Source organism: Miscanthus floridulus, chromosome 6 (assembly GCF_019320115.1).
Source record: "Miscanthus floridulus cultivar M001 chromosome 6, ASM1932011v1, whole genome shotgun sequence".
In the NCBI taxonomy this organism is placed as follows: Eukaryota; Viridiplantae; Streptophyta; class Magnoliopsida; order Poales; family Poaceae; genus Miscanthus; species Miscanthus floridulus.
In genome coordinates this window covers 20,965,139-20,982,452 of record NC_089585.1, presented here as the reverse complement: position 1 = coordinate 20,982,452, position 17,314 = coordinate 20,965,139, and the positions used below count along the sequence as shown (strand labels likewise).

At 44.6% G+C, this 17,314-nt stretch overlaps 2 protein-coding genes across 6 annotated transcripts; both read left to right on the top strand.

Annotated features, from left to right (window-relative positions):
* Nucleotides 1-4,122: 4,122 nt before the first annotated feature.
* LOC136460328 (uncharacterized) lies at nt 4,123-5,422 on the top strand. Its single transcript, XM_066460069.1, has 2 exons — nt 4,123-5,310; nt 5,405-5,422. The coding sequence occupies exons 1-2, from the start codon at nt 4,123-4,125 to the stop codon at nt 5,420-5,422; spliced, it is 1,206 nt and encodes a 401-aa protein (XP_066316166.1).
* A 2,827-nt stretch (nt 5,423-8,249) lies between these two features.
* Nucleotides 8,250-17,314, top strand: LOC136461818 (LEAF RUST 10 DISEASE-RESISTANCE LOCUS RECEPTOR-LIKE PROTEIN KINASE-like 2.4). Of its 5 annotated transcripts, none has more exons than XR_010760460.1 (4): nt 8,250-9,195; nt 14,884-14,925; nt 15,417-16,762; nt 16,950-17,314. XR_010760460.1 is itself a non-coding variant. In XM_066461133.1 (3 exons), the coding sequence occupies exons 1-3, from the start codon at nt 8,415-8,417 to the stop codon at nt 16,574-16,576; spliced, it is 1,980 nt and encodes a 659-aa protein (XP_066317230.1). In that variant the 5' UTR covers nt 8,250-8,414; the 3' UTR covers nt 16,577-17,314. The 5 variants fall into 5 exon arrangements, 3 of the variants coding, with proteins under 3 accessions (XP_066317230.1, XP_066317229.1, XP_066317231.1); XR_010760459.1 differs by having other exon boundaries at nt 16,882-17,314; XM_066461133.1 differs by having other exon boundaries at nt 14,887-14,925; nt 15,417-17,314.

Below are 17,314 nucleotides of genomic sequence, written 5' to 3'. Positions count from 1 at the left end.
TCCATGGTGCACCGCTACAAGCCCCTCCCGGACTTCGGCGCATGTAGACCATAGACAAGAACTCTCAAACCGCCTTGTACCCGGCCTATCTCGTTATATAAGGGATAAGGTCGGACCTAGAGGGGGAGGATGTGAGTTCGATCACCAGACACTCCATTCTATTCCATCTACCTCCGCTCGGCACCGAGAGTAGGGTAACCCAGAGAGGGGCACCGAGGGCCTCTCCTCCACCGCATCCCGCCGTCTCCTTCCTCTCCGATGAGGGGGAGACTCCACCAGCTGTAAGGCAACCTTAGGATTAGCACCGAGCTAACCCCCTACCAAACTTCTCTTCCTTTACACTCTATTGTAACCCCCTAGATTTTGGGTGCTCTTGAGTATAAGGATCATCAGCTGCTGGACGTAGGGACCGAATTGGTCCGAACTAGGATAAACCGTTGCGTCTTCTCTGCGTGATTCTTGTGTTCCTGAGTCCACCCGAGCCACCGGAGACCCCGTACTCTGACGTCGACTTGAACAACATGCTTGCCGTGGTTTTGACCCCACGACACCTTGCTTGCAAACAGATATCTGCAGCGACATGGGTAGTGAGCTACTTTCGTATGCCCAGTGGTTCTAGCACAACCCCCCAACAGTTGGTAGGCTGGAGTTGATTGCGGCCCTTCGACGACTAGGGCAACGTTGTTTGGTGGGAGTACGCCGGGCATCATGCCGCCACACAACTGACATAGTTGTTCACGCCCACCAGGGTGTGCCTCCACCTCCACCACCACCTCCAGTAGACGGATCGGGAGGACGTTCTCGTCCATCCTAGCATGAGCCGCAGCAGAGGGTTCAAGTCCTAGGTAATTCAACGATTACCTTCATGATTTCTCATGTACTATGTACGTAACATGCTCTATTTAACCTAGCCTTTTTTATAGGTACGCGTGCTTCTTGCAGTAACTACACGGAGGGTACTAGCAGCTTTGGGACCTTTCACACGGACGACACTCCACCTTGGTAACCCGAGGAGGTAGGGCCCTCCCAGCTTTCTGGTGCACCTCTACCGACTCAGGGTACTGAGCATATGGAGTCGACCCCACCTGCACGACAGCGACGCCCTCTAGACCAGTGGACTTACCCTATGGCCCAGGTTCATCACCGAGGTGCGCAGGCACCTAAGCGTGGTTGTCGTGTAGGTTAAGTGTGTAGGACTATATGGATGTATGTATGCAAACTAATGTACTCTTGGATTTGTGATGTGAACTAATGAACTAATGTGCGCATTTTTGCAATGGAGGCAACGCTCCAATACAGTCCCTCGCCTGCATCGAGGCAAAGGACAATTAAAACGTAAAAGGATATTATTTAGCTTTTGCATCGAGTATTCTAGTCGGAGATGGCTGTGTCGAGAAAAGAAGGAATACAACATGAAATAGAGTTGTCGGCCGCGTGGGGCCCGACAGCTGTATAGGCAACTGGGTTGCCGACTTCCGTGTCGGCGCACCAAATGCCGACTAACCTGTCGGCCTTCCATGGGCCAACTGGCCCTGTCGGCCCTCCAGTTGCCTACAGGCTGCTATATGTCACAAGTCAAGTGGAGGAAATTGCCAGAAAGATGACCCTAATTGGTCTGTGGTGCATCCAAATTTTACCTATGCATCGCCCTACCATAACCAAGGTTTTAGAAATGTTTGAAAGAGACTTACACAAACTGGACATGCCCCCAAAGCAGAACTTCAGTCAAATACTGTAAGATGTTCTCTCTAGACATTTCTGCAGTTGCCATTTTTAGTAATTTTATATCTACAACTCCTTTCTCGTTTTTTCCAGCGAAGATTCAGTTTACAATTTGAATATAGAAAGCATGAGTCCCAGCAGATCTGCTGAAACATAAGGTTCTAGTGAAGGACTGAAGGCTGAGGAGGTAAAGCATGTGAATTCAAATGTTATATGACAGTACTCCCCAAGATCGAGAATAAACATCCTGTGAGAGTAATCAACTTTGTGAATTCAAATAAGAAGGTACTATGATAGCTTTCAAAGAAAAAATGCTACTATCTTTATTATAGTATCTTGCATAGGACCTCATACATAGTAAAACCCAAAGGGAGCTTTTTTATAAATTACTAAATACTACTATCAATACATGGTAACCCAGTATTAGAATTTTATAAAATACTAATGTGCACATCCAGTGGCGGAGGCATAGGGTATGCTAGGTATGCACTAGCATACCCTACGGCACCGATGAATATACTATTATATACTATATACGTATTTGCATTTGTATTTATGTAAAAGAAAAAAGAAAAAAAACTTACCTGGAATGCATCACGCCACCACGAAAGGCCCATTTGAGGCACCCACGCGGGCACGCGGCTCATGCAACAAAGAAGGCGTTCACATTGACCACGCCCACAACGTAGTTAGGCGTAACTTTCCCCTAATCTAATCTCGATAGGAGGCGACGCCGACGGACGGGCGGAGCGAGAGACGCGGTCACGGCGCCGACGCTGTCGGACACCCCGACGGCAGAGTCACAGAGACGCGGTGAGTACGACTACGCCACACTTTCCCAGTTCCCCTGATCTAATCTCTTGTGTTATTTGCTAACATTACAATAATAGATTGTTTCATTATTTAGCATCGTGTTTTTCTAATATTCGTGCAGTTACGAAGAGAACCTCCGACCTCGTGTCCTGTTTGGCCTACGCGCTGTCCTACAGGCTACGGCGGCACCGGCCACCGGCGGCATCTAGGCCAATTTGTGATCACAATTGTTCAGGTGAGATTCAATCTTTGTTCTTCGGCTTTTAAAAAATCATGTGTACTTTAATTACTAATTGCTTAGCTCTAAAATTATAGAATCATCTATCACGCGGTGAGGTGGAGGATTTTTCTCAACATCAAAGTCGATCTTTATTGATCTTTTGTTCAGTACTTATATCATGTGAGTGATTCATAATCGCATCTGAGAGTTCAATCGTGTAAGCGCAATTTATTTAATTATTTGGCATTGTGTTCTTTGTAATATTTATGTAGTTATGAAGAGAAATGAGGACATTGCATCTCTTTTTTAGAAGCATGCAGCAAAGAAGAAGGCAGCAGCAGCTGCTGCTACTTCTAATCCTGATCCGATTGAACCTGTGGTGGAAGAGCAGATTCATGAGAGAGTAGTTGAGGAAATTGTAAATCCTATGCCACCGCCACAACCGTCTTCACTGCCACGAGTTTATGACACCAATCGCCTTCCACATGATCCAGGTGAAAGACATCCTATTCTAAAATATCCTGTTAATGATCAAGATGCAATTCGAAGAGCATATATTATTAAAGGTCCATTCAAACCTTTTGCACATGATTTTCCAAAAAGAAAGATTTCAGATAGGGATCGGGGATTCAACTATTGTTGGATGTATAATAATGATTGGCTTGAGTATAGTATTAAGAAGGATGTTGTGTTTTATTTCATATGCTATTTGTTCAAGAAGGGTACTGGGTCAGACACATTTACTGTTGATGGCTGGAAGAATTGGAATATAGGAGAGAAAGCACTTCGCAAACATATGGGTTCTAAGGCACATATTGCAGCTCAAGAGAGATACATTGGCTTTACAAATCCCAAGATAGCAATTGATTATAATATTGAGAAGTGGAGTGACGAGGATCTTCATCTTTATAAGAAAAGGTTGACTTATTCACTTAGGTGTATCAAGTTTCTTTTGCATCAAGGGTTGGTGTTTCGTAGACATGATGAAAGTGAAGAATATAGCAACAGAGGGAACTTCATTGAACTTTTGAAATTTCTTGTCGGAAATAGTGAAGAAGTATGTTTTGGACAATGCTCCAGATAACTGTACCTTAACTAGCCCAGACATACAAAAGCAAATTATTCACTGTTGTGCCCTAGAAACTAGAAAGAAATTAATTGAAGAACTTGGTGATGAGCCCTATGCAATTTTAGCTGATGAGTCTAGTGATATATCACATAAAGAACAACTAGCTCTTTGCTTGTGTTATGTTGATAAATTGGGAAGACCATGTGAGCATTTTATTGGAGTTTTTCATGTAAATGATACTACCTCTTTATCACTTAAGGATGCAATTGAAGCTTTACTTGTTAGTCATGGCTTGACTATGACTCAAATCCGTGGTCAAGGATATGATGGGGCTAGCAACATGAAAGGAGATATTAAAGGGTTGAAAACATTGATCATGCAAGAATCACCTTCTGCTTATTATATTCATTATTTTGCTCATCAACTCCAATTAGTTCTTGTTGCTATTGCCAAGGAAAATACTGTTTGCAAGACTTTTTTTGATCAAATATCTATCTTGTTGAATATTGTTGGAGTTTCTTATAAGCGTCATGACATGCTTAGAAATGCTAGGCTTGAGAATGTCAAGAAAGCACTTGACTGTGGTGAAATTGAATCTGGAACTGGATTACATCAAGAGATGAGTTTGCCTAGGTCGGGAGATACTCGATGGGGATCTCATTACAAAACTGTATGCAGCATCATTACTATGTATGAAGCAATCCATGATGTACTGGTTGATCTTGGGGATGATCCTGCATATAAGGATGATTGGACCAAAATACATTTTGTGATCGGAGCATTTGAGAACTTTGAGTTTGTTTTCTTTGCACACTTAATGTATATTATTCTTGGATATACAAATGAGTTATCTAAGTGTTTGCAAAGAAGGGGCCAAGATATTCTTAATGCAATATCACTTGTTAATGTGGCAAAGGAAAGAATGCAAAAATTGAGGTCTGATGGTTGGGATAATTTTCTTGAGAAGGTCACTTCATTTTGCGATAAACATGGTGTTGAAGTTCCTGCTATGGATGGTGATTATGTTCCTTATGAAAAATCAGCAAGGAAAGCTCGTGCCCAAAAGCAAACCAATGATGACCACTTTAGAAGAGAAGTATATATTGGTGTCATTGATCAAATAAGTCAAGAACTTGATAATCGGTTTGATGAGATTAATATGGAGTTGTTGTCTTGTATGTCGGCCTTCAGTCCTTTCAAGTCATTTGCTTCTTTTGATGCACAGAAGCTATGCAGACTAGCTGAGTTCTACCCAAAGGAGTTCTCAAATAATAATTTGATCAAACTTGAGTCGCAGCTAGATAATTATATTGATGACATGAGACATGATGATAGCTTCAAAGGTCTAGACAATATTGTTGATCTCTCAGTCAAGCTTGTTGAAACAAAGAGGCACAAAGCGTACGATATGGTTTATGAGCTCCTCAAATTGGTATTGCTTCTACCTGTGGCAACAGCAAGTGTTGAAAGGATATTTTCTGCAATGGTTTTTTTGAAAACAAAGTTAAGAAATAAGATGGGAGATAGTCTTCTGGATGACTGTCTAGTCACTTTCATTGAGCGGGATATTTTCTTTGAAGTTGATGAAGATGATATAATCAATACATTTATGTCCCTTCGAAAGCGTCGAATAAAATAGTCACAAAAATAGCATTGTAAGTCTCTGGTTCTCTTTTATGCCTTATTTCAATTATTGATATGGCTTTTGAACTATTTATACTATACTTAGTAGATGGTTTGAACTTAATCCATGAATTTAAGCCTTATTGTGTTATTTAGTGCATATATACCGAATCATATTGTCAATTTTATAATTATTACCGAATTACTGAAATGGATTTATCGAATTGTATATGAAATTTTTTTGGCGGCATACCCTGAGACAAAATCCTAGATTCGCCACTGTCACATCTATACTTGTATCAAGTTAGGTACGCATATTATTTTTTTGCTCAGGCAGACATATTTTTTCACACTAGAGTTATGGAATGATGCGTCTCAGGACGGCCGAGGAGCATCAAGTGAGAAACCGGAGCAGAGCTGTCAGAATAAGAAGATGAAACTGAACATGGTCATTCATGTACAATGGGCCAGGAAAGAGGCATATTTTTTTTCTTGGAATTGAGTTTGGTTATTCCCAACAGCACCAGACTCTTCCTCAGCATAACTACCTTCAAAATTCTCACCGGAGGCCGTCCTGGCAATCAAGGTAGCAGTGCATCATATCTGAAGTCTGGCAATAATAATCCTATGGCTGTACACCCCCGCTTCAAAGGTCGTATAAATGAATCCAGATAAATAAAATCCACCCAATCCAACTGGTAATGGTTCCAATTCAAATCAGAGCACAGTTCCCATAAACTTATAGTCAGATTGAACGCTTACGGCTTACGAGAACTGAAACTGGCAAAATCAGAGCAAAGCCGTAAATCTACTTACTTGGTTCGTTGATGCCACTCAGTGCCGGCCCTGGAGGGGTGCCAGAGGTGCGGCGGCTGATGGACCTGGGAGGGAGGGGCTTAGGTCCAGGTATACTATAGATCACAGCCCTATAGTCCGATGGCACTTGATAGTCAGCCCGAGACATTCAGAATCAGAAGCGCCGAGCGCTTGCTTCCCCCGTCCGCGAGTCTACTACGTACGCGAGCGCCCAGGGCGAAGGGTCATGGTCTCAGGAAGTCACAGAGAGTTGGAGACGGAGCCGCGCCACGCCGCCGCCGGCCACCGCGGAGAGCCGGAAACACGGAAACGGCGCACTCACAGGCTCGACTCGACGACGACGCGATCAGGCGGATTAGCCGATCATCAGTTTATCAATCATCAGTTCATCAGCCGATCAGGCCCTGGCACCTAGGTATTTTTTTCCATGATCGTTTTTTAATCCAAATTAATTATTTCAGACTTCTAGTACTCGTACTCATATAGTCATGTTTTTCTTTTAATTTAGGTGTTAGAATCTTAGAATGTTACCTAAAAAATATTTGTCGGGATCTCAGAAAAAAGAAAACGGAAAAAACGAGAAGATTAATTTATTGAATCTTAGAAATGTGCTATACATAAGTGGACACTATTGATCTCAATACCGTCCTGGATGATTCTGCATCAAGAAGTGTCCGAAGAAGTATCTTTTTATGAGAAGTAATGGATATTATGGAGTTCTATTCTTCCTTGTGGTAATCATATTAGTTTTAGAAGTACAAATATACTATTGTTTTAGTTTACTTTTTTCGGTCACCGGGGGAGTTTTCGCCACCTGAATTTTATTTGGCCCTCGTGGCCCGTGACAATGTTTACAAGATGTTTACATTTTGAGAAAAATAGAGTTTACAGGCCACTTCTAGGCCGTTTTAGTTTACATTATTCCTCGATAACTATCAAACATGTTAAATTAAAAATATATCACTAGATTTGTTTTCGCTTTACAACAAAAATTAACGCATATATATTATAAGATTTTATATATGGTCTAGAGGGCCTTCGTGCCGAGTTCGCCAAAGGGTCTTCAAGATTCTAGGACCGGCGCTGATGCCACTGCTTGCCTGGTCCTGCACGGCCGTGAGTTCAGGTTACCCAATCATCCCATGGGTTTGCGACCTTCTTCCATACGCGTCGCCACCGGGAGTCGAGACGTCTGTCGCCATGGACAGAAGTACCAAGCCCGCGCCGTAGCAGGCGCAGAGGTTGTTCGGCAATCCAGCTAATGCGACGGCACTAGTTGCGATCGCGTGGTAGTGGGGCGATGGCTCGCCGTCGCAGTGGTGGTTCGTGCGCCGCGCCTCTCGACGAGACGGCAGCTGCCGCAGCGCCGCGGTCCTGGACCCTGTCGGCCTTCCACGGACCGACTGGACCGCCTCACTTGCCGACAGGGCCCCTGTCAGTGTCAGTTGGCTATTTTGGCGGGCGTCGACTGCCACGCGTGCGCTACTAGGCCTATCTGCTAGTGAGGTTGCTGCCGATAGGGTCTCTGTCGGTGCCAGCTGGCTATTTTGGCGGACGTCGACTGCCACGCGTGCGCTACTTAAGCCTATCGGTTAGTGAGGCTGCTGCTATATGTCAAATTTTTATATAACGGCTTCTAAATTTGTAATTAATCATTAAAAATATTATTTTAAAAAAATTCACCACAATCCCACTTAACAAAATAAAGCTGTTATTTTCAGAATGGACGTGTTGCCTCGACGTTACGTTAGGTTCTGTGGCGCACAAGTGTGAATCCTATTCTGGGCCCGCACCCACGCGACTCCTAACTCCTGAGTCGATACTGACAAACGCTGCAATTATTTATGCGTTTTACGGAAATGAAGCTTATGACCGCCAGAATAGAAATGTGGACTATTCAACATTCACACAAAGTTGCTCGCGCAACGGTTCGTGAGCTACATCCATGGTCCAAAGCTCCATCCCGACCGTTGAAGGCTGCCCGGCCGTGTACGCTGTGACAAGTCACAAGTGCTCGGCGGAACTGTCCTGGGAACAAATTCCAGTCCATGTTTCTATCTGGCCGTCAGGCCGTGATGCCAACGCCCTTCTTCTTCACAACCTGCTGCGCAGACGCGAACAAAGAACCACCTATTCTTTCTCCTCCTCCCGATGCAGACCGCCGTGGTGGTGGTGTTGGCGGCGCTGCTGCTCCCCCTCTCCGCCTTGCTGCGCTTAGGCTGCTTAGCCACGGCCACCGCCGACGCCGACGCCAACCGGACCACCAGCGGCAACGACACGAGCTGCGCGCCGGCGACATGCGGAGGCCTGAACATCACGTACCCGTTCTCGCTCGCCGGCGTGCATCCGCTGGAGTGCGGCTACCCGGCCTTCGGGCTGACATGCGACGCTGCTGCTGGCAGGGCCTACCTCAGCAGGACGTTCAGGGTGAACCTGTACCGCGTGCTCAGCATATCCTACGACAACCGCTCCATGCTTGTGGCGGTGGAGACCGCCTTCTCCGGCGACGGGGCGTGTAGAATCCCGGACTTCAACGTGTCCTCTGGCCTCGGTCTCTTCCCGGTCAACACCAGCGCCACCAACTGGGAGCTCACGTTCGTCTACAACTGCAAGATTCCTCACAACGAGCTGCTGACAGGACCATGTGCCAAACACCCAATTGGGGCTTACATCTCCAAGAGGCCCGGCGACGTGGAGAACAGCCGGCCGCAGTGGGTTCAGGCGAACTGCAGCTCCGCGAGCGTGCCGGTGCGCGGGTTCCAAGATGGGATGAACCTGACTCGTGAGTCCGTGTACGACTCATTGATCAGCGATGGTTTCCTCCTGGACTGGCCGACGCTTGGAGACTGCGATGCGTGCAAACGGAGAGCAGGGCTGTGCAGGAACTCGGAGCTTTCCTTCCAATGCGTCAATTCGTCGACTTCTTCTCGTGGTAAGCATCGTCTACTACCTTGTGCTGCAGTACTTTGGATTGGAGAAGCGATACATTAATACATGGATTTTAATCTCACCACTGCTGATTTTTTTTTTGGGGTCTAGCTGGTGCCTCGTATTTTACCCGTTCTTGTGAATATGCATTAAACCTGAATATGCACTCGACGCGAACAAGACAAACCAATCAATGACTGCTACAATTAAGACGCAGCCTCAAGTTTGACGCTTTTGCTATTAGGGAACGGGGTAACAAGGGCATTTTCAATGGGGTATTAATGATAGTTTCTATCCATATTAAATAACTTATCAGCTAAGCAAAATGCTGATGTGGTAGCTTAATTAATGAGGAAAAAAAGAAAAACAGTGGAAACCGTTTCCTCTAACAGAAACCACGTCTACCCTCGCAACAAGGCAACAAGAACGATGATTTCGGCATTGAGAAGAAACCAGCCGTTTCTATGCAAGTGGGGCCCGTGATGGGATGTAACTGCACCTCACGCATGCTCGCTCCTCCATGTGCGCCCCTTTGCTCTCGCTCGCCGGCTGCTCGCCCGCGTCGCCGCGCTGGCCTGCCGACCGCCGACCGCTGCGCGCGCTTGCCCGCCGCGCTCGCCGGTTGCCATCCACGCCGCGCACGCCATATTTAATTTCGACCTGATAACAGATGAGGTTCAGGAGCTGTGAGTTGACTCTGGTCTACCAATAGTACCTCATCTTCGTCTTTTCGTCAAGTCTTCCATGGATAGATTACCACTCATTTTCATTGGATACTTAATTTCATGCGAGAAAAACCACAAAGTGACCTTAGTGCAAGCACAGTCACAAAAGTTTCCGATATGTAGGTATGTGGGACGTGAATCGTCAATTTTAAGTTCCCCGTTTGTCAGGGGCATTACCTCTTTAGGACGTTTGGTTCGGGGAGGGGATCATCATCCCTAGATAATTGGGACGACGTACCAGATAGCTATGGAACGTGATTCTCGTACACTTGAGTCGATATAAATGGAACGTAGCTAAGGACCGAGGATCGTGATCCCGGAATTTTTAGCTCGATGAATATATTATATAAGACTGAATTTAACATTCATAAAGATAAAATTATATGCTAATTATAGATAAAAATTTCAAATAGACCGCGCCATTTGTCGTGACCACACGTCGTCCCGCACTCCACAGCAGCACAGCTTCACCGCAAGTTTGCTGGTAGCCCGTTGATCTACTTGAATCCTAATCCTATATGCAAGTTTACAAGATCAGGAACATTATTAATATTTACTACTAATAAGAAAACTCAAATAGATTACTTTGAGCTTAGTATATTGAACTAGTGTTTACCCTTAGATATCAGAACCATTTTACCATATTTCATATTTCATATTCCAGTTCTTACTACGGTGCTAGATTGTAGACAAGTCATACCAGATTACCCGGTGATTCGCGAATCAATGTGCCCAGCTAGGTACCCCGAAACACACGTCCCGCCTGCACCCTAGGCACAAGCAGTACCAACCCACCACTCTCCTGTCAAGGGGTCCAGCTCCTCGTCCAAATTTGGACTCCAAGCCCCCACACCTGAGTCCCGGACTCAGTGTGGTGCTTAAACCTCCATCATCCCCGCCTCCAATCAGTCGGTCCGGAAAGAGCCAGAACCCACGACAAGAGGGCAACGAGCCTTCCCTGCTCCCTTAAATAAGTATGTGCTCAGAATAATAAGTCTGTGACCTGACTAGAACCCAATGCAGTGGCCGGTCCTTAACCGACACGGATAGATAAAACAGTGTAACCAAGCTATGCCTCGTTGACCGCGGGACACAACCTCTTACACTCACCAATACCCATACCATATCCTTACCCGGTATCCAATTATCATTCATATATATATTCCATGTGATATAATAACAACAATAATATATTTCCTATATCTCGCGAGTGACAGGTAATCACTCGACTTCTACCGGCGTCACTGAGCACTATTACATCAGAGAAAAGCTTTGCACTAAGGACCCCGAATGTTTTCGCCCCCACAACGGGGAGGTCCCTGCTCTACCCCGCACTCGCTGGCATGGTGACCAGCGGCATGGGCGGCTGCGCTGGGCACCCCGAGCTCGCTACCACAGGGGTAAGGAGCCATCCTTTGCCTACCGATAAGCGCGCACTCCTAGGTAGCGGTGGGGAGCTTAACGGCGCACTACCGAGGGCTAGCCCCGGCGACGGGCGGAGCCGTGCCACGGCGTGCTCGTTCCGGCAACCTGAGGCTCTACCGAGGTGGTGGCGGTGATGGATGAGTACCAGTAGTTCACCAGGGTTCGCGTTGTGGTGGTGGTTGAGGTAGAGGAGCGACGAGGCAACCCGGCCACGTGCGCCCGGACCTCGTAGCGGCATGCGAGCGTGACACCGGTGCGCCACCGCTCCAGTGGCAGACTCCCTTGACAAAACAACAAGAGCACCACGCGGAGGGGGTCAAGGCAAGTTCAGGGACAACACCAATTGGAGCTCTCTCCTCACGTATTGGGACTTACCCCTAGCCCATCTGTTGCGGCGGCTTTCAAGGCCGATGACAAGAGAACGCCAAATTGGCCGTTGATAACGCTTGGCCGGGGATGAGGAAGATGGAGCGCCTAATTGACTTCCTAAGCCACTCTCATGCGTGAAGACCCGGGCTGTAAACGCCTAGAGCTAGGTGGACCGGTGGGCGGTGACACGGTGCTCTGGCCAGGCTATGCCGTGGACAAGGCTCAGAGCGGGTTAAAACGGAGCGGCACGGCTCGGTTAGCAGCAGCACGCACACACGCGCACAGGAGACGGGACCTATAAGATCAGCGCGATGCATTTGAACCGAAGTGACCGAACGCGAGCGGGGCTCAACCATGGCGGCTAGTGAGTCAAAGCAAGGCGCGACAGGGAAACATCGCCATCACCGCAGAGCCCGGGTGCTAGACGGTCCTGCCGCGACGACATCGGCTCCTGCCCGCGGTAGGTAGAATGAGGGGCGGGGTGAGTGCCACGTCGACCAACGGCGGCCGCCAAGCCACTGGCCCAGCCCTGCGCGTGGCGTAGCGACACGATGACGGTTGCAACGGCATGGACAGGGAGGGACAGCGTTGGGGCGACACGACAGCAGCGACGGCGTCGGCCAGGCAGCAACCAGCCAGGGCCGGCCAACGCTGGCGCGCGAAACAGCAGCAGCCGACCCCTGCGCAGCACAGCCGACGCACAGCGTGGCCGAACGCAGCGACACCAGGGCAAAGGGCGTGGTGACCACGGCCACAGGGCCGAACAGCTGAACTAATGTTGTGCACGGATTTTTAAGCTCCGACAAAAACCAACCCAGTTCGGTTGAGACCAAACCAATTTGCCAAGGCTCAAGAGGCTCCTAAAGGCTATCCCAAGGAGCATCAAACACAAACTTAGATGAATTATCGAGAGAGATAGAGACACGCCAAAACAGGTTCATCAAGCCAGACGCTGATTCACGAACAGAGCGCCAAAACCTGACTGCAACACATTCTAACGAAGTTATGGCAATTTTAGAGCGAACAACATGACATCCAACACAACGTCGACCTATGACGTGCTCAAGCACTCACTTTGATGCAATCAACAATACCAAAATATGAAACTAGTGTTTAAACATTTTTGTTAGAAATTAAATGCCAAAATCGCATTGTCTACCACCCTTTATACTTAGAAAACATTAAGGTTTTCAGTAAGGACTAAGTAACCATTAACTCTTTTGTCGCAATTTTTAATAGATCTAAACCTTGCTAACCTCAACCAACAAATACTTCATGCCATAGTCCATACCTTACACTAACCCATGGGAGCAAAAAATTTAAACACCATTTAACTAATTTGCTCAATATAATTCACCAAAAATGATATTTTAACGATCGTTCAAGTGCTTGCCGACTTAACGAAAAGAGCTTATCTAAACGTCAAGTTTGATTTTAGAGCTCCCAAAACCTTAGTTAACAACATTTATTTTCCAAAAGTTAAAGTTGCATTGTCATCTACCAAGTTTGTACTTTCAACTTTATTTAAGTGTCACATACATGTTCTATAGTACTTTTGTTTAATAAAAATTAGTTTTAAACCCTAAGTGATATAACATGACTATTGAATCGACTTTCGTTTAGCATTTCTGTTGATCGTTTCGAGTTATAGAAATTAATCTACACACTTTATCACAAGCATAGACACATAAACATGAGGCTCATGACATAGCTTAGCAAGTTGTTTAAGCGATAACACTGAGGGTGTTACATCACGTACCCCATTCCTCGTACCTATGTACTGGGAAGTTTAATGACTGCGGCAGCGCTACACGGTTGCATGGATGAGGCGGGCGTGTGAGGTGTGGCAGGGACGAGGACAGTAAGGTGCAGGGGTGGATGAACTAGAATGGTACAATTATGCAACTTTAGGCCTTGTTTGGAATAGAGGAAGTTCAAAGGAATTTCAAAGGAACTCAAACCTCTGTTTTGCTGATGTCACTACACGTTTGGTATGGAGGAATCGGCAACGAACTTTCCATAGGAATGGTAGAGAAGCATGTACTTTTGTAGGAAACAAAAAATGAGCTCCGAGTTGATGGAAAATTTCCTACGGTGCTTGCGCTCACGCTGTGCTATGGATTCCTGCGTTTTTCCTGTGTTATGGATTCCTGTGTTCCAAACACCCCTTCTAGTTATTTCCCGCGTTTTTCCTTTTCTCTATTTTACCACTACACACTCATCCCATTCCTGTGTTTTTTCCTGTTCCCGTATTTTTGATTCCTGCGTTCCAAACAGGCCCTTAGGGAGTTGAGTGTGCAAAGCAAGTACTAGGACTGGGATGAGAACTCGACATAAGTTTAGGGATCCTAACATGCAATTTGTAAGTACCACGATCAGGATGAGAACTCGATACAAATTTAGGGAGCCAAACTTGCTATTTGCACGTATCAGGACCTGGATGTGAAGTCAGGATAAGTTTAAGGACCACTAGTGAAATTTATTCTAGTTTTATTATGTATCTAGATGTAACCAATATGTAGTTGCATAGCAATAGAAAATCCAAAACTGATATATAATTTGAAACAGTGGGATAATTCATTAGTACATTTTAGAAGTGAGTGCGAAAATAACTTAGACTGTACTTGTCGACTTAAGTACTCCTAGCTTCCAAATTATGTCTACATTAGCAAGCACTCCCAAGGCAATCTCTGCGAGCTTTCAGCAACTGGGAGACTTGTCCAGATGTGTCAATGATGCTATTTAGACTAGAGGAACATCTGTAAAAGAAACATATGATTCTCTCCCTCACACAATTAAAAAGATAGAGAAATGATATATCATTAATCAAGAGCACCATTTGAGCAGCAACAATTTTAAGCAAAGACGATAGTATTTTAATGGTATTATCCGGTGAGATTTAAGACACCAAAGTACCTATTAAATCTAAAATTATGAGGAATAAAATATGAATTCCAAGAGATTATCTCAAATAGCAGTCGACGTTGAATGAAAAAAGAACATGTTCTTTATATTATCAGTTTATCACCGTTGCAACTCTTGCTAACATTACATTTCCTCAATATAATAAAAAATAATTAACTTAGCCTTTTTCCTCAAAAAGAAAAAAAAAACTCTTTTCAAATGTTTTTATGTCCTTCTCGATGGTTTGATACTATTTTATAATTTTTTAGCAGATGCAAAGAAGAAACAAAACTTGAAGTTAATTTTAATAGGTATGTTTTTTAACAGATCAATTTATTTGAGCATGTTATCACTGCTGCGTTCCTTTTTGCTACAGCACTATTCCATTTCCATATATATTTCTTGATTATTATTTACTTTCTCTGTCCCAGAATGATAAATGTAGTTTGTACATGGCAAAGTCAAATTTACAAACTTTGACTAACAATAAGTCAAGTCTATGATATAAAACTTGTATCAATAGATTTGTGTTCAAAATGACTCGGAGATTCTATTGGTTCTTTAACAAGTGATAACATATAGTAAGAGAAACTAAGGGTCAAAATCTAATCAGTTGATTTTTCCCTGATCAAAATACGCTTATTATTCCAGAACAAGGAGATTAGTATTGATGCCATTAACAAATAAGATAACCAAACATAAGAATGTGTGGTGCATCTTATCATTGTAATGTTGATAAAACAAGCATTTGCATTTTGCCAATACAAATTGGTGTGTAATAACATGATATATCCTGTTTCAGTTGCCTTCTCCTCTACAGCCAGCTTGATTCTTACGTCCCTTGTTTGGATAATGTACCGCCAGAAGAGAAAGGAAAAGCACATTACATCCAACCAAAAGTACAAAAGCTATGAATCAAATATAGAGGAAATACTAAAAGGATATGATTCTCTCGTCCCAAAAAGGTACAAATACTCAGAGGTAAAGAAGATAACCGGATCTTTCAAAGATAAGTTAGGAGAAGGCGGCTATGGCACGGTATTTAAGGGGAATTTTGAAGATGGCCGGAAGGTTGCTGTGAAACTACTGAAAGGATCAAAAGGAAATGGAGAGGAGTTCGTGAATGAGGTTGTGAGTATCCGTAGGACATCTCATGTAAATATTGTCAATTTACTTGGTTTTTGTTTACATGGACCTAAGAGAGCACTTATTTACGAATACATGGCTAATGGATCATTGGAGAAGTATATACAATCAGAAGAAACAAAAAGGGCCATTGGATGGGAAAAGTTGCGAGAAATAGCAACAGGAATTGCGCGAGACTTGGAATATTTGCATCGGGGATGTAATACACGGATCATCCATTTTGATATAAAGCCAAATAACATACTTCTAGATGAAGACTTTTGTCCCAAAATAGCAGATTTTGGATTGGCGAAACTGTGTCATCTTAAGGATAGTGCCCTCTCAATGGCTGAAGCAAGAGGTACCATCGGTTTTATTGCTCCAGAAGTATTTTCAAGGGGTTATGGACTTGTGTCCACCAAGTCAGACGTATACAGCTATGGAATGATGTTGTTAGAAATGGTAGGAGGAAGGAAGAATCTTACAGAAGACACTGGGAATTCTAGTCAACAATATTTTCCAAACTGGGTTCATGACCGTTTGGTTAAAGATTTACAAAGTCATGAAGTCACATGCAAGACTGAAGAGATTGGAAAACAGATGACCCTTGTTGGCTTGTGGTGCATACAAACGACTCCAGAAAATCGTCCATCCATGAGCAGGGTTATAGAAATGTTGGAGAAGAACGTAGATGAATTGGAAATGCCCCCGAAACCATTGCTTTCGTGTCCCTCGGTGCCGTCTCATTTTTCATTACATGGATTGTTCTGCCGGGACTCGGGAGGGACCTCCCTTTCAACTATCTTCCGCAATCCAACACAAAAGCAAATCATATGAAGCTGTGGCAGTCTGGCAGAGCCAAACAAGTTTGTAGAGCCTGGGCAATCCTAAGGAGGACTTCACGTCCTCGCTGCTAATCTGTAGATAGAGCTTGCCGCCTAGATGCACCTTGGCCTGCCGACGACGAGCATGGGCAGCTGCCCTGGGTGGCCAGGTTGCTGGTGTCTCCGCCACTAATTTGAAGTACAATCTATACCTTCGAATTTATAATAACTCATAAAAAACCGCTAAAAGGCTGTAAAACAATTTGTTGCATCACATTTAGAAAAGGTGTATATATGATACATATTGTTTATGGACAGGCCAATACAGCCATTCCTATTGGCGTTCTGGAAAGCTAGCTCATGTCAGTGACATTCTTGGATTACAGCTTTAGGAAAATGATGATGATGGATACTCTGTGACTTAAAATGATGATGACTTATGTTCTATGCATATATGCAATTTCTTGACTGTTCAAGACGGAAGTTTGCATCAAGGACTGCCCTCATCCTATGTACTGGGATCTCATGTGAGCCCATTTCAAACTTATGAATTAACCTTAGAGATGGCAGTGTAGTTTATCAACATGTATTTGGCACTTTACTAAAAATGTCACTTCAATTATCTTACAAACAGAATTGCAGAGTGTGTTCTTCTGTCAGAATTTTCAGTTCAGTCTTTCAGGATCTGTTTGGTGTACACAATCTAGAGATCAACATTGATTCATTCCGAGTCAACTTACAACCTCCTCTG